General features: G+C 44.6%; 3 protein-coding genes across 3 annotated transcripts; 1 reads left to right on the forward strand and 2 right to left on the reverse strand.

The window, feature by feature from the left end:
* Positions 1-8,359: 8,359 nt before the first annotated feature.
* LOC131886292 (uncharacterized) lies at positions 8,360-11,046 on the forward strand. Its single transcript, XM_059234581.1, has 3 exons — positions 8,360-10,075; positions 10,155-10,726; positions 10,800-11,046. Exons 1-3 carry the CDS (start codon positions 8,689-8,691, stop codon positions 11,001-11,003), a joined length of 2,163 nt encoding a protein of 720 aa, XP_059090564.1. The 5' UTR covers positions 8,360-8,688; the 3' UTR covers positions 11,004-11,046.
* Positions 11,047-14,064: 3,018 nt separating this feature from the next.
* Positions 14,065-15,417, reverse strand: LOC131886295 (F-box/WD repeat-containing protein 11-like). Its single transcript, XM_059234583.1, has one exon. It carries the CDS (start codon positions 15,415-15,417, stop codon positions 14,185-14,187), a length of 1,233 nt encoding a protein of 410 aa, XP_059090566.1. The 3' UTR covers positions 14,065-14,184.
* A 124-nt stretch (positions 15,418-15,541) lies between these two features.
* LOC131886294 (RING-type E3 ubiquitin-protein ligase PPIL2-like) lies at positions 15,542-22,035 on the reverse strand. Its single transcript, XM_059234582.1, has 7 exons — positions 21,623-22,035; positions 20,992-21,524; positions 19,997-20,415; positions 19,779-19,930; positions 16,051-16,240; positions 15,826-15,971; positions 15,542-15,761 (listed from the first exon to the last, which is right to left on the reverse strand). Exons 1-7 carry the CDS (start codon positions 21,652-21,654, stop codon positions 15,665-15,667), a joined length of 1,569 nt encoding a protein of 522 aa, XP_059090565.1. The 5' UTR covers positions 21,655-22,035; the 3' UTR covers positions 15,542-15,664.
* Positions 22,036-22,479: the final 444 nt, after the last annotated feature.

Consider the following 22,479-nt stretch of genomic DNA (forward strand, 5'->3'; position numbering starts at 1 on the left):
GAGTCTTCTTATTCTTCTTTTTCCTTGTCTTCTTCTATTTCATCTTCTACCTCCTATCCTGCTTGTCTTTGGTAACAACAACGGACTTGCCAACAGACACCATTTCCCAAGTTATCTGTTTAAGTGATTGTTGCTGCACGTTCACAAACTCCACATTCTACACCTGAGCTAGCAGCTCCTATCTTCCATGACCGGAAGATCAGGGCATCGACCTAAGTCATCAACCTCGAGGAGTTCGCCTGCTCCTGCTATCTCTCTGTCTTCTCTTCTCTCGCTCCCCTTTAGATGATGATTCTCAGGAGACACACGGCACTTTTCAAAGAGGTTCCAATATCGTTTTTTTTTGTCGACCAAACTCATGTATAGAGAGAGAGTGTCCCTACTGTAAAGTGACGAATGCTATAACAATCATGATCGTTAATCTAGAAGTTGGCTCTCAATTGAAATGTTGAGCCTTTTTAAGGAGATTTGAACCTTCCTTTTCTGCCCAAAGCTCTCTCGTTGGAAAGGTATATACGGTAGATCGCACATATTTTGAGTGGAATAAATGTTGTTATTGGTAAGACGGAAAGTGTTCCTTCCCCGCCTAACTCTCCCCAGCTTTTCATGAACGGCGCTTTCCTGGGATTGAAAGAGGAGCGAAAGAGAGAGAGCATCAACCTCGACAGCCTCTTCTTGTCTCTAGGTCGTTTTTGGCCCCTTTTGGAAAACGACGTTCCCTGCCAAAGTAGAGAAGTCGTCCTGGTCGAATCACCAAGCCAATGGCAAAGAAGAGCAGAGAGTATTCCCGAGGAACTTGCTGGCTTGCTGGCTTGCTGGCTTGCTGACGTGCTTCCTTGCATGGATGATGTTAATGAGCTAACGACGAGGTCATTGTTATTGATCCTCATCCGGTTGTCAACAAGCACGTGGCGTCAGGAGGGACTTGCTAAAATAATGGGAGCTTTTAACACACTTATTCTGACTAGGTGTACAAATGGCTTTTGGAGAGGGGCGAATATTCAATTCAGGCAAAAACACAATTGTGTGGTAAATACCGACCATTTCCGAAAGCATCAATCTGAAAATTTGGGCCAGAATTTGTTTGAAAATACTGATTAGGGGTAATGGAACATTATTGAATAATGAAAGCTCGAGTAAAGAAAGCTCGAAGAGCATAACCTCTAATACCATTTTGATTAAAGATGACTTATTGTATTTCAATGTTCCATCTGCTCAGTGGGATAAAATTGATGTCGTTGTCCAATTGTTCTCAAATGCTCCTCTCTCATTTGGGTAAACTAATAAAAATGTCCAAAACTCCAGGTGAGCTTCAAATTTTTGTTATTAACTAAGTTAGTTTGGGTTTGAAACAAGGAATGATAGATATGTACTTTATTGCTGAAGACAAAACCTCATGTCAAGGTTTGAGATGGGTTTTAACTTTAATTTGAGTATTTGTTTGGTTTGTTCTTCATGTTTTTGGATTTGAGCAAAGCTTCTTTTCGATGGCTGTCACTAACAATGCAATTCGGACAACCGTTAATTGAGCTTAACAGAACAGACTGTTCCGAAACCAAAAGTATATAGGATTTTTATCTTGAAATCATTAACCATGAAGTTGGTTAAACGTTTATCCAAATCAATCAAAAACACTTTACAGAATATAGATACTTGGTTTATTTCTTCTTACTTATTGAAGCTTTTATAACATTTTAAAAAAGATCCATCCATGAACATAGTAAAGTAAATGCAGCCCAAAACTTCACTTAACTACTTCAATTCTCGATGATTTAGGCTTGTTAAATCATGATGCCCTGTTTGCCTTACAAACGCATATAAACTAAATAATAGGTGAGCGAGATTGTCCTCGAGCACTTTCAAGAATTCCCCAATACATTCATTATTTCTCTGCCACCTTCATTCACAAATTACAAAGAACTTCGATGAGGAGGAGTAAGTACCAATCGTGGATGCTCAAATGAGTTGAACAATGCATATTACGCTCAATCTTTTTCTTCAATATACATTTATGATATATCTGTATCGACCAGTAACAAATGTCCATGAAGGAGTTTGACAAGTTCAAGGGTCCACAAAGCGATCCACTATCATAGTACAAAATGGGCGAAGTAAAAATGAAAATGAGACATTCACAAATAAAAACTGCTCGATGTTACCTAAACCCCTGAGTTTCCTCAGGCCACTTAATGTTACTTATGAAATGAAGGCGACACCACTTTCTGAATTCTGAAGCGGTTATCAAACCTGCGTGCTTTCAACCTCTGCCATTCTCCTGCTTTGCACAAGAACCATCGACATTCCGTTGGCCATGTACAACGTAGTACATACGAGCCTTCTGTTCGGACCTCAGAGCGTGGTGCATGTACATACAGTATCTTTTCCTCCATCCAACTTTCCCCGGCTCCAGACGAGTTGGTCATTCCTCTCATCCTCCTTCTACTTGTCCTCTTCGTTAAGAACTTCTTGGGTTGGTTGAAAACGAGAGGGAAAGTACAGCAGTGCAACCATTTTAGGCCACTTAGCAACACGCCACGACTACATAGCAATGAACCAGTCAGCTAGTCAGCCGCCAACTATCCAACCAGTCATGGAATCTAGGGCACTCAGTCAAAAACAATCCTCAGGAATGGCAATAGGTACTGGAGGATGTTGCAATCAATTACCGGCTAACCTGGGGCAAATAAATGGAAATAGTAGCGAAAGCGAAACCGCTTTTTGTCCCTCGAAGATCTACATATTTTGTGGCCGAAAGAGCGTTGTTTTTATCTAAAGCTGTCCGAAACGCTGTGGAAGTTTTGAAAAATGATTTTCAACTTCACGTTTCCTTCCTTCTCTATTTCTATTGAAATACACATCGTTTATCGACTGGACAAAGATGCCGTTGGGCAGATTTTTCGCATTGCATGGGGCATGCCGGTCAACAATCATTGTAAACGCACAAATAACGAAACACTCGGGAAAAAAGGCAAGAATTTGGTCATCATCTTGCAGAACATCTTACGGAACCAACCTATTCACTCTTAAACAAATGCAAGTCCAAGTCCCGAAAGCCAGTGTTGTTGGTTTGAAAAGGTTTCAAGGATAGACTTATGGGTCAAAATGCGAATTATTGACAACTGCATTGCTTAATTGGGGACATGTTGAACATGTTTTTTTAAAGTGTTTGTGTTTCTCTCTGAACAAATCTGAAAAAACAATCGAGAATATGCGACAATGAAAATGCGAAAATGCACTTTTTACCATCAGTTCCTGTTTCTGTACGCTGACTGGAAACATTGCCATATTTGAGCCAGTTGACAAGACGATTAATCAGCCACATCATATTGCGAAATTTGATTCTAAGAACTGACAAGTCCTAAGGTTCGTTTCCATGCCAACATGAGTTTGGTGGTCACATTGGAACCGAATCCTGCCTGCTTGCTTCTTGAGAAGGAAAAAACTTTCTTGAATTGGCTTTCTTAACTCATACGGTGTATCTTAAAGGGCTTTTAACTGTCATCAAAGCCGAGAAATTTAATGCCCGACCACAATCAATTGGTGGAAATGAAAAACATATTTTTGAGCCAAGGCAATGCTTTTTCTGGTCCTCAAGTTTCGCCAGTAAAAATACGCGGTAGGATTGCCACCTCCGGAAAAAATGGTGCTTACTTACAGATCCACGCTTGCCTCTGCCAAATGTGATGGTTATTTTTGTCGACTTGATGAAGACCTAGCGTTCAGTTTGCGCCAACCAGGCCTCAAAGCTGGTCGGCGGTTGCTAATGGCGTAGTATTTTGGGATGATGCGAGAGCATCATCATCATCATCATCATCGTCCATCCGTTCATGCCGCCTTGACTCTCATTTCCTGGGAGTGCATTCCTTTGAAATGGTTGGGAAAAAAATGGTGAAAGTTTATCCTTGAAAAACTCCTGTGACACACTTTTCAGCCAACCAACCACCTCAAGATGTACCATGGGCATGTATGTACACCTGCAGAGTACACTTGTATGTACGGGCATTGTACAGCCCCGAAGAACCACGTGAAGGCGCCTCCTCCTAGTTGGTCATATACTGTACATGGTACACGGTACTAGCGCGTATGTATGTTCTGCCCTGCCCTGTCAGCTACTATACTACATATCCCTTCCCTATCCGATACCTGAGAGTGCGGGTGTCGTCGAGCTGAATACGAAGGGACTTGTGGAAGAGTACAGACTCCAGAGATTTCCGATGAGTGTGTGCTCACTCCGCTGTCACACTTGATTGATGGCTGTGGAGTGAAATTTCGACTACGTAAAGCAACATGAAAGTGACATCATCGACCATTTCACATCTGAAATCTTCCTCTTTTTTTGCAAGGTTGTACGACTATCCACAAGAAAGTTCTTTGGGTAAATCATGTTCGTCATTTTTTTTTATTGTTTAGGCGCCAGTTGGTCAAAGTGTTTCGTTTTACTTGAAGCACATTGGTTATATTGCACTCAATGTACTGCAAACGTCACCCATGTATAGATTTCTAGGTATAGCTCGTGATTTGCAACCTCATCTGAATTTCGTCGCAAAAATACTGGTTTTGGCAAAAAAACTTTTCCTTCATTGTGGCATCTACGTACATAGGGAAGTGAACGATGAATAAAAGATAAATAAATATCGGATCGTGTCAAAGCTGGTGCAATAACGAATCAATCTTCATACCGAGGTTTTTGATTAACACCGTTTCCGTTTAGCGTGATGCCTTCAATAGAAAACTGCATCCGTCCAGAGAACAGTAATTATTTGCAATAGGTTATCACGTAGCGATAGATTCTCCTGCCCTGGCGTTCGAAGGATTATGACCAATATCGAATCGCAATGGCTTTGGTCGGCATGCATTGATGTGGCATGTTCTTGGACAGTAGATGATTCAACGGGGGAAAGTGCATTCTGTGGAACACGGACTTTTGTGTCATGAATGCAGCGGTCAAGGCAGATCTTCTTGGGTCGAGGTCGTCGATAAATTAAGTCAAGCACACCATTGTCGCCTAACTCGTTCCGAAAGCGTTGCCAATTTTCCTGGACTTCGTCTTTGATCGGCCCCACCGAAGCATAAGGCTTGGCTAAGGCTGGGGTTCCGCCCATTGCCTCGGAATGTCCAGTGTGTGAGCTCGTGCCTTTGAAGTACATTTCGCTCATGACCTTTTGCATCCGCCTTGTTGGATAACATGGAAGTCACGTAACAAGGAGACAAGGGCACGAATAGGCTGACTTCAATCTAATGGACACGCCCGAAGTATTGTTCATTGTACATATGTAGAACCTGCATGTGGCAGTGGTATCAATCAGATTTATGATACAAGACCATCACTCAAACATGAGTTAGACGAACTTCTTCTGTTTGCACAGACCAATCAGGTTTCGCCAATCCCATTGGTTACACGATCAAAAGTTAACGATCGAAAGTTATTTCCACGAAAACATTCTCAAATGAAAGTGCACTTAACTACTCCTATGTTCTTCATTTTCACCTTACTGAGGAAGCTAATTCAAGGCGTCAAGGTCTGATATGAACCTAGACAGTCTTACCCTTTGAAGAGAAAGGGATCTGGTTTTGATAGTGGGACGGGCGATTCTCAAGTCTTCGGCGCCCTGAATTTTGTGCGATAGATGCAAGAACCTCTGAGGGAGTATTCGAAATTGAGTTTTCAATCGACGCGGACAAATGAAGGAATTTGGTCCCAACGATGTCGACACATCTTAGCACTTGAGTTTGAAAAGTTGAAACAACTACGAGAAGCTCTTGTCGTTGTTGTTGTTGTTGTTGTTGTCGTTTTTCGAATGAAAAATTCCAAGCTATGGCAATGCGATCAATTCTCTTTCAAGGCATTCTACTCTCCTTCCTTCTCTCGTCCGAAGGGGGGAGGCTAAGCTGGAGAATTTGCAAAAATTGGACATTTCTTTCATGCAAACCCCGGATACCTTCACACGAGTTTGAGAAACTTGACCGACCTCGTATGGGACTTGGAAAGGACAAAAGCAAGCGCAAACAGTGTGAGAAAGCCTTTGTCCTTCGTCCGTCCTCCGACCGTCCTCCAAATCCTAATGGAAAAAAGTACGAGCAAAAGTACGGAAAATAGTACTCGAGTAATGCACCAAGTACGTACCGTACATCACTTGGATGGAAAGTGTTGTCCTCTTCAAACATTTTTGATCTCTCGGGTTATCATTTGTTGAGGCTTGAAGGCTGTCCAGAGAGCGCAAGTGGCTACATGATGAGCTTTTGACTTCAAGGAGAGTTTTTTGCCTGGACCCAAAATAGACCCTGGAATCGAAGTGACGAAGCAATCAATGCTCTTTCCTGATAATCCCTCGCTACAACACTTTGGGGATAGTTGTTATTATTTAATGAGCCAAAATTGAGATGTAGTGTTTAAATGAAAATGTTATGAAAGCTGAAAACGTTAACGAAAAATTACGTAGTTCATCTCGAAATAGACAAGACTCTCTTGGTCCGAGACGATTTCGAGTGATTAAGGCGTATATACTGTGTGGTACCAAACCTGAATTTTGCCAAGGCCCTTATTGCTGATGCATGAATGGATGAGCTTTCCAAAGCGTTTAAATAGTCGTAATCTCGACTCTCGTTCTATTTCGTTTAAAGATCTGTCGGTTTGTTTCGGGTTACAGAAAGACCGGGCTAAGAATTCGTTGAGGGGAACTGGTTTGCAATTGCTCCGTTTGGTTGACAAGTTTGAGAGACAAAAAACGGATCTTGTTCCAAGAATCATTACCAAGATAAACAGAGCACGCATCTCAACTTTTCTGCCAAGCGAAAGGCAACCCAAACATTACATTGATTGCTGACAGTCGCAACGTTGCCTACACTGAAACAACTGTACTTTCGGATCAGAAGACCATAATAAACATACAAGGAGAAGGAGACAAGTTCAACTAGAAGAACGAAGATATAAAATGATTCTGGAACGCAATCCGAGCCTTTATGGGTTCAGTCGTTGGTGTGGTCTGTCGCATTCATGGCAATTCTACAATCTGAACAAGTGCGTTCCAGGTAATTGGTAATTAGTAAGCGAGGTTGCGACATTGACCATTGGGGGGCAACAACACCCTATGGAGCTATTTTGACAACTCCTCAGAAACAGAGGGGCTCTTGGTTTGGGAAATGCCTTATTTGAAGCCAAGATCATTTTCACAACCTTGAAAAATGTACATCATATAATTTTGTGCCGGCTGACCGTCATGCCAGGCCTTGCTAGTGGCCCCAATGACCCCATGGAGCGGATTCACCAGAGGTCGCTCTATTTCTGATCGGGGATGGGGTGGCAGCGCATTTAGGATATTCAGCGCCCTCTGCAGCTTTTAAATCTGAGCAGCGTTGCCAGGTGGCCAGTGTTGGCCAAAATTTTCAAAACTGACTATTTGTGAAACTCAGCGGCCCCGAAAAATGTTCGCTACCAAGTCCTAATTTGGCCTCCATGTGGTTACTTTTGGTAATGGCAGTAAGAAAAAACATTGGGGCCGTCAATCCTTGTGTAATGGGATCTACTACTGCATCATGGTCCCAAAGTCAGCCATCTAATTAACACTTAGTGCATTTTAAGAGTGATAGTAGAACAACGACACAGAGATGCACTGCATGTATCGACTGGTCAAACTCCGGCTCGCTCAAAAATTTCGTAACGCCTTCTTAAACTCTGTTTCACGGAACCTGGTTCCGACGATTTTTTTTTTCTTGCTTTTACTTGTGCTGGGTGCTACATTCGCTCATTGGCCTGGCCAGATTAGGGGGATATTAACAAAACAGTCCCCACTTTAGCTCAAACGGCAGAAAATAACATTCTGGCCAAGCCATTCGGACATTTAGGCAAGCGCTGGTACCAACAAACAAACTTGCCTGCCAATGCCAGTGATGCAAAATTGGCGTTTCAAACTGGTTTTAACGAAGCTGACCTTTCCTCATAGTACAGGAATGTGAAACAAGGGTCAGCTTCTCGAAAATGTGTTTGAAGCCCCAAACTTGCATCACTGACACTGGTACAGCAAACAAACTTGCCTCCCAGAGCTTGCCTAAACGTCCCCATGGGTCTGTGCCCCATGCTCGTCATGATGGTCATGATACACGTGCCAACAAGCAGGGTGGCCAGGTTTTTTCCGCCGGCGATGCTAGCTCGTGCAAAATCGATGCAAAAAAATGGACCACTTAAAACATAAAGATTGTGAAGGCAGATCCCAACCAACTTGCCCGACCCTATCATAAACTACGGTTGATTGATGGACACATCAAAAAAGCACTGGTAAAGAAATGGCCTCGAAATGGCTGCTTTTGAGGACGAATTTGGCCTCAAATCAGTGCCGGTGAGCCCAGCCACCCTGGTACTACCCTTTCACCTCTTCCAACCTTCAAGCTTTTTCAAAACAGGGAGAGGAAACTACACATGGCCGGCCGGTGGCCACGCTCGAACCCAAGCCAACCAATCCAACGCCCACCCATCGATCAGACCGGATTTCCCGCCTAAATTGAGGCCGGGCCATCTCGCCCAAAGTGTGTAGTATTTGACTGAGCCTGCGTTCCAGGGTCAACGAATTCGCTCGTGAGATAGTCGTTTGGCCTTTTGAAACTTCTCGACTTTCGAAGGGATCGAGCCCATCCACGTCGTCATCCACGTCATCCACCCACCCACCCACCACGTATCATCCTTAGGTCAGCGATATGCTTATGAGACAGTGGACCCGACCCGCGGCCCTCTCTGCCCGCTCTGTCCACTCTGTCCACTCCCCTCGCTCGACTGGCTGGCTCCAAACTGGCCCCCGAGCTCGGGCCCGGTACTTAAGCACCGGGGCCATCCCCCATTTCCCCCGGGGGGTGGCCGTTCACGGTCGTTCCACCCCTCAATCCGAGCTCCACCCATCATCCGATTTAACCGCTCAATGGCGCGTCTATGTGAATGGCCCGTCCAGCCCCCGGGTCGGACCAGCTACCGGGGCCGCCCCCCAGTCGCCCTCCGGCCCGCTGGCCTCGTTAGAGCGTGCCTGGACCACAGATTTTGGCTCCATTCGTTTGGATTCGGCCAATCAACCCCAATGTCACGGCCAGCAAGACCGCTTTGAATCGGTGCCCAACCACCCCACCCAGCCCCCGCCTGCGTCCCCGTCCACTGGGGGGGTCGTCCAGCTGCTCCGACCGCTGGCCGACCCCGCCCCGGATCGAGATTTCTGGTTCGAAAATGACGATTCCCTCACCCGACCCGATGTGGGCCGGACTTGGCTTTCTCGGACCCACTCTTCGGATGCCCCTTCGCCATCAATCGGCGTATCGGCTCGAGCCACGCCGGGTCAGCTTTCGCCCCTGGCCTCCGCCCCCATGGACCCCCCACCCACCCCCGTCACCTCGACCGTCTTACCGGGGTTAGGCTGGGAACCTCACTCCCCGCCCGCGTCATCCGCCGCGCCCGGGTCCGTCCATAGTATTGATGAGCAGTACTTCACCCCCGTAGCCACAAGTGTACCAACCCCTGCGGCGCCGCTGAGCCCGATGCCGTTGGGACCGGAGATCGAACGCGTGACTGATCTCAATCCCGTAGACGAGCAATATTTTAGGGCCGCGCCCATGGTCGATACGACCGTGTCGACTGATGAATCCGATACTCGAGCCATGCGACAGCTGGTTCATGACGCCACCCAAGATCTGAGTTGGGTGGACCAACAACTCTTTTCCGACCCAGCCTCGCCCTCGGTTCCTGAAAAACCCCGGGCCACCCTGGCTCGGCCATCCCCAAGGGCCCCAAAAGCGTCGCCCAAAAGCACGGCGCTGGCCTTTGTCGAGGCCTTGCGAAAACATCCGGAGCAACTTGAATCGGGCCCTCAAGCAGGGGATCGATTATGGAACGATTCGTTAATGAAGCGTCTGTCCAGTGCGGCCCAAGTCAAAGACGCGAGTGAGGCCATGGCCGTCATAACCCAAGATGACGCTACTCAAGAGCCTCCCTCCCCGAAATTGGGCTCCAAACTTAACGACCGATTCAAGCCCCCCGATCTGGAAGTCCTGGGCTCTTTAGATATCATTGAAAAACTCAAACATAGCATCATCTTCGACAACCGTAAGTGAAAGTTACGTACTAATGTGTGAGACTATGAAAATGGTGTCCCATGCCTTTGTTATCATTGATTGTTCGTCAGATGATATCGTGGCCATTAACAAACCCTACGGTCTGGAAATGTACCATAAAGGTAGCTCGTCATTTCACGCACTGGATAAGTATCTTCCCGATCTGGCTAAACACTTTGACGTTCCCGAATTACTCGTGGTGCATCGTCTGGACAAGAAAACGACCGGGGTGTTGCTTCTGGCCAAGTCCAAATTGATGCAATCCACGCTGACGGACTTGTTTCGGCAACGCAAGATAGACAAACGCTATTGGGCCATAGCTAAAGGTATGGCCGAACCCTCCGAGGGCATCATCAATATCCCTCTCGGCGAGGCTTGCCTGGATAAGCGCTTCCGGATGACAGTACGGCCTTTGTACTCAAATTCTGATATAATGACCGGCCTGAAGAATCCCAAAGGTCAAGTTCTTCCCGCCGTCACGGAGTATCGAGTTCTCTCGTTGAAACATCGAATGCAACTCATTGAAGCCAAACCAATCACGGGCTTTCGACATCAAATTCGGGCTCACCTGAGCTTGGGCATAAAGTGCCCGATCTTGGGAGATCACGTCTATGATAAAGTTGATTCCGTGGGTAAACCGCAAGTGAGTACACCCAACGGAAATCATTAAGGTACGCCAAAATAAAAGTAATTTGGCACTGTTCCTTACTTTCTAGCGACTCCCGCCCTACGCATTGGAAAAACTTGGAATCCGTGCTAGTGCAGCACGGCATATGCCATTGTGTCTTCATGCCAAACACATTCAAATCCCTGAGATCGTTTCCAATAAGAATGTATGGGTAGATGCGGCACTTCCCCATCATTTCAATCGCATTATGAACAAACTGAATCTAAAGCCGTCTCGACACGTGAAAATATAGGCGGAACTTAGTCATGGAAATATTAAAGGAACTTATTACTAAAGCCGAACCATAACAGTTCGGGGTTGCTCGTCATGCTTCTTTGAGCTTCGTTGCAATTTCCCAAACTCGTGGGAGAAAGTTATTGCTGGAATTAAGTATAGTTCAAGGCTTGCGAAAAAAGCTCATATTTGATGTAAAAATAGTAAAAAAAATGGAAAATAAGAAAGTGGCATAAAATGATTGTTTTGCGGACTTTCTTACCGCAACTGAAAATTGGATCTCCAGCACTGCAAGATGAAAGAGTTATGTATGATATTTACCTTTCAATACATATAATTAACTAAAATATAATTTCACTAAGAATACTTGACGGCAGCAAATTGAACAATGAAGGAGCCCGAGAATGAAGAGAGTTGAGCACCATTGTAGGAACTGACCTGGATTCTCGAAGGCTTGGCGATGCTCTCAAAACAAATGTTAAGCCTTTACGGGTCACAAGAATTGGCTCTAAAACCTGGGTTGGGACTAAGCTCATGAATGCTCTTGAACACGTGCAGCATCAAATACCTTTCGTATTGTGGCGACTCTGCTCTTGCTCGCCTCTACCTCTCGCTTATTCCTAATTTTCATATAAATAGTCACCCATGAACTCACGTGCAGTCCGCCACAGTACCTTCTTTGAATGCTGTAGAATTCCAATCTTCCTAGTCTCTCTCAGTTGTTTTTTGAATTTAGAACAACTGGACCTGGGTTAGTTCTGAAACAGGAATCGTCCATAGATGCAGCCATTGCTAACTTAGTTTCAGTTCTTGAGGAAGTTTGCTCCAATCTAACGATCTCTGAATGTGTTCCGAAAGGTGGGACATGGACTAAAATTCCAAAATATAGGAAGACTTTGTTCAAAAAGAGTTGCAAATTAGCAAAAAGGCTGAAGAGCAACACGAATCCAGTAATTGTGGGTAGTCTCAAAAAAAAGATGGACGTAGTTCAGGGTAAGATCAAGGCCTCCATCGAATATGATGAGTTAAAAGCTGAGAGTAAGGTGGGTCAGGAGGTCAGGTCGAATCCGAAGGCATTTTTCTCTTATGCGAATTCTAAGAGAAAAATGAGACACTCTGTTGGGCATTTTGAGATTGAGGGGAAGCCATTAGTAATGTAGAGACTATGGCTAATATGCTAAGAGATCGGTTCACTATTGTGTTTTCAAACCCACTGAGTTTAGAAGCAATAGCTCATTGCTCTGAAGATGAGTCTGTTGAGATTGACAAGGTCAGTCAAGTTGAGCGTTTAGATGATCTTATAGTCAAAGATCAAGATGCTTTAGAGGCCATCAGAGACTTGAGACTCGAGTTCTCCTGGTCCTGATGGCGTGACATCTCAGTTTCTGATAAGATGCTCACTGGTTCTCGCTGCTGTTTTCTCGTACTTGATGCGTTGCATCTTGGATCAGGGCAAGTTTCCATCTTCACTAAGGTTAGCTCACGTTATTCCAATTTTTAAACGGGGAGGAGATAAGTCCCTCCCCGGTAACTATAGACCGATTTCTCTCACTGCGAAGGTGTTTGAGAAGATCATGAAGTTCAAACTTGTTGAATTTCTTGATATTCATGAAGTCCTTCCTCCTAGCCAGCATGGGTTCCGAGCACATTTTAACACGGTTACCCAACTGCTTGAGCATTCAGAGCAGGTCATTGAAGGACTGGAAAGGCATGAGTCAGTTGATGTTGTCTATCTTGATTTTGCTAAGGCCTTTGATAAAGTAGATCATGGCCTTTTGCTTAATAGATTTCATAACATTGGGATCCAAGGCAAGGTTCTCAATTGGATAAGTAGCTTCATTCAGGATAGGAAGCAACTTGTTAAGGTCGAGGGATCCCTTAGTGACATACATGATGTCAAGTCGGGTGTCCCTCAGGGCTCCATTTTGGGTCCTCTCCTTTTCATCATCTTCATTGCTCCGCTTCAGAAGCTTGTTAGTAGTAATGTCAGTATCTCTTCTTATGCTGATGATACAAAATTGGTATTTGGTAGGAATGGTCAGAACTCTGGTTGTCTGTTAGAGGTCCTAGACCAAACCTACTCTTGGGTAACTGAGAGTAATATGGCCCTGAATGGAATGAAATTCCGCTCAATGACCTTTGGGTCGACGCCATTAGACACTCCACTATTAGATGATGAAGGTAAGGACATTGAGCAGGTCTCATCCATGAAGGATTTAGGTGTAGTCCTCCAAGATAATGGAAAGTTCGATGAGCATATCCAGTTGAAGGTGGGTAAAGCTTTTCAAATGTGTGGTTGGATATATCGCACGTTTAAGTCCAGAGATAGCGTCATGATACCAACTCTGTACAAGACGATTGTTCAACCATATCTTGAATATGCTTCACCCATTTGGGCTCCAATGAGTTCAGCAGGCTTACAAAGAGTTGGTCCAAAGATGTTTCACTAGGAATATCACAGGATATGAGATTGCTCTCGTATTGGGAGAATCTTGAAAAGTTTGCACTGTACAGTATTCAAAGTAGGTGCAAAAGGTGGTTGATACTGTACGTTTTTATAAACACTGTATGTCTGTAGAGGTTTAATGTGCGTTTTGAGAGCACCTTCGAGTCCTCAAGAATCCAGGCTAGTTCGAATAATGAAGCCCACATCTCTTCTTTCTCGGTCTCCTTCATTGTTTAATTTGCTTCCCTCTAATATTTGTAGAGAATACGTAGGCCTGGTTGATTCGGTTGCATCGTATCAAGTCAAACTTGGAATTTTCTTTAGATAGCATGGTTCAGATTTGCCCTCAATCCATTTACTCTCCTCTTCTCTAGTTTTCCACACACAGGGAGTAGGAAACCCTCGTAAAAGAAATAGCTATACTCTGGTCCTAAGAAATTTTCATGTATTGGCTACTTGTTGAATGACTGGGATTGCAGTTTTGAAAATGTCAAGACAGCGACGCAAAAGTAGACTTTAGTAAAGGGTTGGCCTCCATCTCGCCCTTCACGGACCGCCGGATGGCTCCTCTCAAAATGGTGCTCTTAAAAATCAGGTCACTTGAAAAGCAATTTATTAATGTATAGCTTGACTTTACGCCCTAAATTGACCTCAGGAGACCTCTAGAAATATAACGGACAGATATTTCAGAGGTGAAGACCGGCACAACTCAATAGTTTGTTACCAGATAAACGAAGGCCAATAATCTCAGCTTTCAAATGACGTAGGACTCCAGTTTAAAAACATCTGGGCCGATGTTATCCCAGAAATCTTGGACACCAATCCGTCCATTTTGACCGGCCAATGTAATGAGAACTCCATTTTCCATGTGGACTCCGTAAACGGCTCTGTGTGGCTCTTTCATGGGTCTGTCGCTATCAATAGCATTATGAGCTCTCCAACAAAGCTTATCGGGTCCTTTGGAGTCATCCACGCAATTGGGTAACGACCAGATAAACACATACCCGCCAGTGTCTCCAGTCACCAAACGGTATTGGTTCATAGTGATGCTACGGACGGATAGCTCTTGTTGAATCTCTCGTACGCAAGAACCCGTCGCAAGGGACCAAATCCGACACGTGCGGTCGAAAGAGCCCGACGCACAAAAATCCTGGTTAATGGCGACGCAGCGTACTATAGCCTTGTGCCCAATCAGGGTCCTGCTCACTTTGCATTGTTTGATGTTCCAGAGAATGACCGTCTTGTCCCCCGAAGCACTGGCCATCGTTTGCTGCTGGTTGATGGCCAAGGATAAAACAGGACCTTTATGCCCAACGAGCATGGTCTTGACTACGGCTGTTAGGTCCCCGTCGGGTCCTTCGGATAAGTTGTAGACCATGATGGTAAACCCGAAAGTGAAAAACAGTTGCTTGGACTTGACCTTGAGGTCATGGATCTCTTTGTTGTCCTTAATGATGGTTTTCAGGAGCAATCCTTTTGTGATATCCCATGCTCGAATAGACCCGTCTAAAGACCCGGTGAAGAGTAGATCACCACTCAGGCATACCGTTGTAACTGTCTTGAGATGAGCACTGGTCAAGAACAAAGGTCGAATGCCATCATTAAGCTTTGGAACTGATCCTGAGCCGATAATGTGGGACATGTTAATACGAGTCCGTACAATCTCTTGCCGATTGTAGACCACCAAGTTACCAGACATTTCCTCTCCTCCCACGATGTATTGGGCGGAACAAGCCAAAGAGACCAACTTGGAGCGATGAAACTTGACGGAAAATGTAGGGATGTGTTTGGACCAAGCCTCGTCAAGTTCCAATTTGGCCGTGGCGTCACACCAAATATGTTGACGAATGAATGATTTCCAACGGCGACTGGTGGCTTCTACACTGGCCAAACTGTTGCCATCAAGACTGCGAAAGATTTTCTTTAATATGTGATCAAAGTTACCATTATCAAAGAGGAAGTCCACAATATTCGGAGGGAGACTCATGACGACTGTATCGATTTCATCATATTGAGAGACCTAACCGTCCCAGCCTTCATGATCATTCTCGTTTCAATGATTCTTTAGCATGATCAAAAATTGACATAAAAAGAAATGGATAAGGCTCCAATTAGCTCTTACATGCTACAATCTACGTGTATTTTGTAAGCACAATTAATACAGTACAGCATTCTAGCAAGCCCCGCAGTACCCGAAGACACGTTTATACGAAGTTAACCGAGAACTGTTTTGATCACCAACCATTGAAATTGGAAAATCCATAAGCGGCGTTAGTCTTTCTCTTCTTTTTGGGTTCAAGCCCACTCGAAGAATTTTCGTTCTCCACTTTTCTAAAACGGAATAAAAATGGTTTATTTATTTGCGGTCACACCACTCTTGCAGACAAATGTATACCTGGCTTCCCGCTTAAGAGACGGATTTAGGAATTTGCCAATGCCTTTTCCATACACCTTTTGCTCGGATCCGGTTTTTTTCTTCTCTTTTAAAGATGCCTCTTGAACTTTGGTCTTTTCCAGCTCTTCTTGTCGTTCCTTAGCCAACTACAAAAGTGAAGAAAATGGACTTGACCATGAGCCATATTTTTGTTATGCATTTTAAAGGTAAGGAGTTTAGGTGTACCTGATCGTCGACTTCCTTGAACGGATCCACAAAAACCGAGGTTCTTTCCAAGATCAAATCTTCAATGGGTCGGTCCTTGTTGTCAGTTTCGACTCGCTCCAACGCAGAGAGTGTTTCCATGCCGCCGACAACTTTCCCAAAAACGGTATGCTTTCCATCTAAGTGTTTGCACGACCGGAACGTGATGAAGCTAAGAGTTAAAAAATCATAAAACTGAAAGCCACGCTCAGGATTTTGAGTTGACTACTCTCTTTGTCCCAACCCAGGATTTAGGGTATATTCTAGTGACCGTAAAGGCCTAACATGCGTTTTGGGAGTACCTCAAAGCCCTCGTGAATCCAGGCTAGTTCGAACAATGAATCCCACATCTCTTCTTTCTCGGTCTCCTTCATTGTTTAATTTGCTTCCCTCTAATATTTGTAGAGAATACGTAGGCCTTGTTGATTCGGTTGCATCGTATCAAGTCAGACTTGGAATTTTTTTTAGATAGCATTCCAGATCAACCCTACATTCAAGGACTAACTCGGTCTGCCAACTCAAATTCGTTGGTAGACCAAATATTATATATAAAGATTGAAAGGTACTAAATGGACGAATTATAACCTTTCACTTTAATAGTGCTGGGGATTACATTCTCTGTAGCGGTTAGATAAGCCCGTGAAAAACCAAACAAAAAAAGACACTAATGTTCAGTGTGCATTACGTTAGTAATATCTTATCGAATTGAACCAACTCAGTATAGTCACAAATGTTCATTGTCAGCATTAGCTGCTACCCATGGACTTGACTGATGATGGTTTTGTCAATACCTGTACATTACTGTCGACTTTTCCGATTAAGTTCCGAGGTACTTGATGAGGAAACAGCAACAAGTACAATATACTAAGAAAAGTTTCTGCGGCTCTATGCAGGCAACTCCATTAGTCTAACAAGTCGATTACACTTTGCATACGATTGTAATTTATAGATGAAACATTTTTTGAAATAAAATTCACCTATGTTGCTCATTCAAAAAAAAGGTAAATTTCCAGATAGATCATCCAGATCATTTTGATAGCCCTCTTTTTTTTAAGCCAGGGTGTACTAAACCCGCCCTTCCCAAATCAATTGTTGAAGAATATAGACTACCTACATCAGTGGCCTATGATTTTTGTTTGATACTCATCCACCCTATATTTCATTAAAAACTCACTTTGAACCAAAACTGTTAAATTTGCTGTTGGAGACTTCAGCATTTTCCATAATTGATTCGGAACTCGAATGGTATGGTTTCGTGCAGGTCCTCAATATCTAAACTACACCCACAACGTATGGTTTCATTGCCAGTTCTAACAATAAACTTTTGAAATAAATACCAATTAAAAACTGAGGACTAGATATCTATCGGATTATTGATGGATAAAAGTTGGGTCCATCAAGACTTGTGGAAGGACTAAAGAACTTCACATACAGGGTGTTCTGACATCGTTAAGACCGCTCTAACCTTTGAATCCAAATCAGTGTATTGCTTTGAGGCTTTTAGACTAGTGACAGTATTGTTTTGGAGCTCAATGCTTTGGGAAGAATATGTTGGTTCAAGTGGATTGTTCATTTCTCCGGCACAACAACTCTAAGGGGATTGAAATCTTTGCAAAATCCAGCAAACATCTTAATGTCAAAATAAACAAAATTTGAACTGAGGTAGAAGATACCATAAGTATTAGAGAAGACTGTGGGACTCTGAAAAATTACGCTTTTCGTTTCGCACATTCGGAAAAACTCAATCGGTCTTTTGCTTCAATCGATGACAGCCAATAAAGCAAGTAGTGGCCAAAAATTACAACTTACTATGGGAGATCTTTGTCTCGGATCTAAATTCTTTGTTTTTTTTTCAATCATAATGCAAATTTGACCCTTCCGAATCAATTGGCACAAAAATGCACACGAATATTTCTTTACTTGTGTGGGAATGGAAAAGCAAAAGCAGGAAGAATACGAAATCACCATAGATCCTAAAAATTGTTCTCAACGTGTGTGATGTTTATTAAGTAGTGCTACAAAGTCAAGGCGTCATTCTTTCGACTCAAAACAAAGCCAATGGTGGCGATTGTCATAAAACTCCAATGTAGCTAAGTTTGGAGTGTAATGCACAAACTTTGCTATTCCGTTTCTTTTTTTGTCAAGCACCCTTTACATGGCACCGAATGCCCGTTATAAGTTCTGCCTTCTTAGAGACCTCTTAGAAAAACACGACCCATACATCGATCGTACATTTATGAGTGGCGCGGAGTAGTTGGCTCAATATATTTGAGGCTATGGATTCAGTTGAGTATCGCATTTTCTCGAACCTACTTACCTACTACCTCTTTCGTTCGAGGTTCGTCACCATTAAGAAACTTGGGAAAAAACATGCAGTTAAAAGTTAATCCTAAACAACTGAAAACAAGCATCAGCATAATTTTTCGACTAGTCTGTGCCGGTGTGGCCATCTTTTACACCGCTCAATGCGTGATCAAGTATCTTGAAAAAGAGATCGGAACTCGCGTCAATTATGTGCCAACAGCTCAAGCCGAGTTCCCTGCTATTACGGTTTGCTGGCGACTTGGATATAAGAAGAATGTATTGAAAGATATGGGATTCTTAGATCACAGACAAGTCCTAGACATTGGAAAGTTCCCAAACGGACAAAGCATTTACGAGTTTATGAATAGAACGAGGTTTTCGCCCGACGAATTTGTGCTCAAGGTCAAGATCAAGACCTTCAGCAAAGTGCACGGAACTTACGAGCATGTTTTATACGATCAAGACCATCCATACGATCTGGTATGGAACCCAGTGGCTGACCGTGATCACGGTTTGTGCTATTCCACGCAAATACCGGGCGATTTCATCAAGGCGGGTGTAGCTACGGCCGAATTTGGATTTCATTCTCAAGACAAGTTTGGCATGGAAACTGGAACCGATTTCAATAGTCGAGGGTGGATCGTCAAAATTCATCAGATTGGTCAATTTCGAAAAGCAAATACTATCACGGTGGGTGTTATCACGTCCTATACTACGGAGATTGCCATCTCTCATGGTGTTTTCGTCAAGAAAAAGAGTCCCAAAAACGATTGCAGCTTAGAAATGAATTACGGCTACGATGCCTGTTGGGAGAGCACGGTCAATAAAATCCTCTGGGCTCGAGAGCAGTGTCTCTTTCCGTGGAATATTGGTAACTTGACCCAGGATGACGAACCTCGTTTGTGTCGAGGCTCCGAGCATTACACGGGAAAAGGAGAAGAGACCGCTTGGGCAGAATTAAGAGATACCGAACTGAAGAATTGCGAATTGCCTTGCCAGTTTATGACTTTTTCCTCTTCGCCAGGCATTCAAGAACGATGGAAGCTCCCTTCAGGCTCAACAATCACCGATCAAGCCAGGCTGAATATTCTTTTCAATGAAGATATCAAGGTAACGCTAGAATTCTTGGTTTATGACGTCTTGTCTATGGTGGGCGAGGCCGGTGGATATTTGGGCCTTTTCCTGGGCATCTCGTGCTATGAAATGGTTGTAAAACTATGCTATTGTCTATTGGACCGGAAATTTGAAGACAGAGTCTCATCGACCAAACCCTACCCTCGGGGTAGAATTAGTCCAAATGCCATTCCATCTAAGTCTAGCCCTGTATTTTTAATTCCCTGATATCAACTTGCTTTTTCTACTTGGCCTTTTATGAATCAGAGAATATAAAGAAATGGAGTACTTACAATTGGGATTTATTTGTGTTTGGTCCGGAGTTGGCCATACTCAGGATTCCTCTTCCCGTGTGGGTTAGAAACGGCTTGAACTCATCTTTAAAGGGCTCACCCCAGGATGATTCGCCCCCGGTTCCAGTTCCAGTTGGATCTCCACCTTGAATCTAATGGTGGAAAAAAATACTATACATGTCAGCTATATGAACCCCTATGATTTCATTGAGTCTCACCATAAAATGACGAATGGAACGGTGGAACTTGGTGCCGTTGTAATAGTTCTTTTGACACAGATTGATAAAGTTTTCACACGTCTTGGGTACGTAGTCTGAATGAAGCTCCACATTGATAGGACCTACATTGGTGACAAGCCGCACGTATGCCTTCTTCTTCACGCGTGCATAACGGACCACATCGTCTTCTAATATGGCCGCCTCATGGACCAAGGTTCGATTCTGGGCAGTCGATGTAAAAGAGGCCGAAACCTTGCCGGTGGAAAAGTGGGCAGCATTAAACTTGTCAGGTTTCTCTTCTTCAATGACCTTGACCTCAGCTGCCTTGTAAGTACGATCCAGTTCAGCTAGAGCCTCCTTGGTTTCGGCGTTGACACGTTTCAATCGAGCACGTGGATCGGTTTTGGCCTTTTCCAACTCTGGACATGGGATACAATATTTCATAGGGGTTACCATTATACGATAAGTACCAAAACCGCAGTTGCCTATAAGCCATTTCTCACTGGGCTTAGTTATGCCGTTAGGTACAAAATGATGGCCAATTACAGAATGAAGAGCTCATTTTGGCTCACAAACTTGATAGGCTTGTCCCTGGTCCGTCAATCCATTGGGATTATGTTTAACGGGAAAACAAACCAAGTGCGTTTGACTGATTGACTGATTCGTACAATAATGTGCTTGGGAGTACTCCGGTATGCTCTGCCGTTCTCAACTCGCTTACAATGCAAAGGTCAGTTTGGCTGATAGCCCTAAGATATTATTAAGTAAGGGGTAGCAAAGTAAATCAACCAGATAGGTCAAGTTGGCAACCCAAAAGTTTGCCACACTAAGATCAGGCTCATAACTCGATTTCACCCAGAAAAGAAAAGACAACCCTTTTCGTGGGCCATTCCAAGTATTTCCCACGACAGTCGAGGGCTAAAGTTCGGGCTTAGCGTTAGTCAGGGGCCCTAAACCCCACGAAGATCAAAGTCAGGATAAGCGGGTGGGCTTACCATCGTTTTCTACTTTCAGCCGTTTTTGAACGTGATGAAACTGGGATAGGTTGAATTTTTCGGCACTGGTACTCGGATCTTGCAAGACAATAATATCCGACCGTTGAAAGGGCTCATCGGTGAGCAGATCCTTCCAATTATTGGCCTTGAGATTGAGTTCGGCCAAAGCTTGATAGGAATACACGTGGCCCGTGGTGCGGACGGCGGCGATATGCGTGGCGTCGTTGAAGACTTTAAACAAAACCGGACATTGGGGTCGACCTTGGGTATCGCGATGAAAGACGAGCTTGGTCAGCTCCGAGGCCTCCAATTTTTGGCCCGTGACCGGGTTGGCCTTGAATTTCTTGAGATAGGGCACGATATGAACCAAATCGAAGACATGGCCATGGCGGTCGCAATAGGGATTAGTGAATGGTTGGAGCGACAAGGCACAATGGTCAAACGGCAAACGCTTGTAAGCCCGGGTCTCCGGGTCTTGGGCCGAGGATTTCTTGCCCCCACCCTCCACGGCCCATTCCGTGGCCGTGACATAGCTAAAAAGCGGCGAAAGATACTCGAATAGGGAAGTCCCAGGGGTCAGCGAGAGGGAGGGTAGCTCCCGCCCGGGCCCAGGGGCCAGGGTTAAACTCACAGCTTGTCCTTCTGATGTTGCTTCTTGCCCATTGGAGCCAAGAAAACGAGGAGCCTGCGCCCACACCCGTTGGGAATGAGCCAAGCCCGCACGGAGGCGTGACTCAAGCGGACCAAGGTCAGGCAGGCAGGCAGGCAGGCAGGCAGGCAGGCAGGCAGGCAGGCAGGCAGGCAGGCAGGAAGGAGGGCCGGAATCGTATTTTAGGACCTTGGTCGGAATAGGTAGGAACGAAGAAGGTAGAATCACACCGCGAAACTGAGGCCAGGGACGGCCAATAATTAGCTCAGTGGACCTGATCTGGTGCAAGCCATGGATGGATGGATTAATGCATAGATGAATCCATGGATCCTCCAGGGGATAAACAACTCAACGAAGACCAAGACCACCAAGAAGCGAAGTTTGTTTAACCCTCTCTAGGCTATTCTTGTAGGAACGCGAGACCAGAGGTTGCGCGATTTCCAATTCATTAACTTCAGCAGAGTTGGCTTTTTGGCCCTTCGAGATAAAATGCCAAACGATCAATCACCGTGAACCACTCAGGCGCCCAATCTGTGGAACTGGGTCCCGACGAACCTGCCATTTTGTGTGTGGATCCTGAACAACCCGTAGTAAACCAAAGTGATAGCGAGACCAGCAAAGACGGCTCTTGTTCATTCGTTGCTCTTCATCAATGAATTGTTCAAATCCCAACTGGTGAAGTCCGCCCAAAGAACTTTCCTAATTNTCCTGAGCACGCTATGCCTCCTGAGCTGCCACTCTCTGGTCTCAGCGTCCCTTGCGCCGAATTCAACTACGACGCTTCCCGTGGACTGTTGCCCTGGTCCCTGTTCAACTTTAATGCCGGAGCATCGGCCGCC

Source organism: Tigriopus californicus, chromosome 9 (genome assembly GCF_007210705.1).
Source record: "Tigriopus californicus strain San Diego chromosome 9, Tcal_SD_v2.1, whole genome shotgun sequence".
NCBI classification, from domain to species: Eukaryota; Metazoa; Arthropoda; class Copepoda; order Harpacticoida; family Harpacticidae; genus Tigriopus; species Tigriopus californicus.

Coding starts and splice junctions, on each gene's coding strand:
- LOC131886292 (XM_059234581.1), top strand. CDS start 8,689: ATGCTTATGAGACAGTGGACCCGACCCGCGGCCCTCTCTGCCCGCTCT. Junction 10,076..10,154: donor TAGCATCATCTTCGACAACC/GTAAGTGAAAGT, acceptor ATTGTTCGTCAG/ATGATATCGTGGCCATTAAC. Junction 10,727..10,799: donor ATTCCGTGGGTAAACCGCAA/GTGAGTACACCC, acceptor CTTACTTTCTAG/CGACTCCCGCCCTACGCATT.
- LOC131886295 (XM_059234583.1), bottom strand. CDS start 15,417: ATGAGTCTCCCTCCGAATATTGTGGACTTCCTCTTTGATAATGGTAAC.
- LOC131886294 (XM_059234582.1), bottom strand. CDS start 21,654: ATGGGCAAGAAGCAACATCAGAAGGACAAGCT. Junction 15,972..16,050: donor TCAAGGAAGTCGACGATCAG/GTACACCTAAAC, acceptor TCACTTTTGTAG/TTGGCTAAGGAACGACAAGA. Junction 15,762..15,825: donor TCTCTTAAGCGGGAAGCCAG/GTATACATTTGT, acceptor ATTCCGTTTTAG/AAAAGTGGAGAACGAAAATT.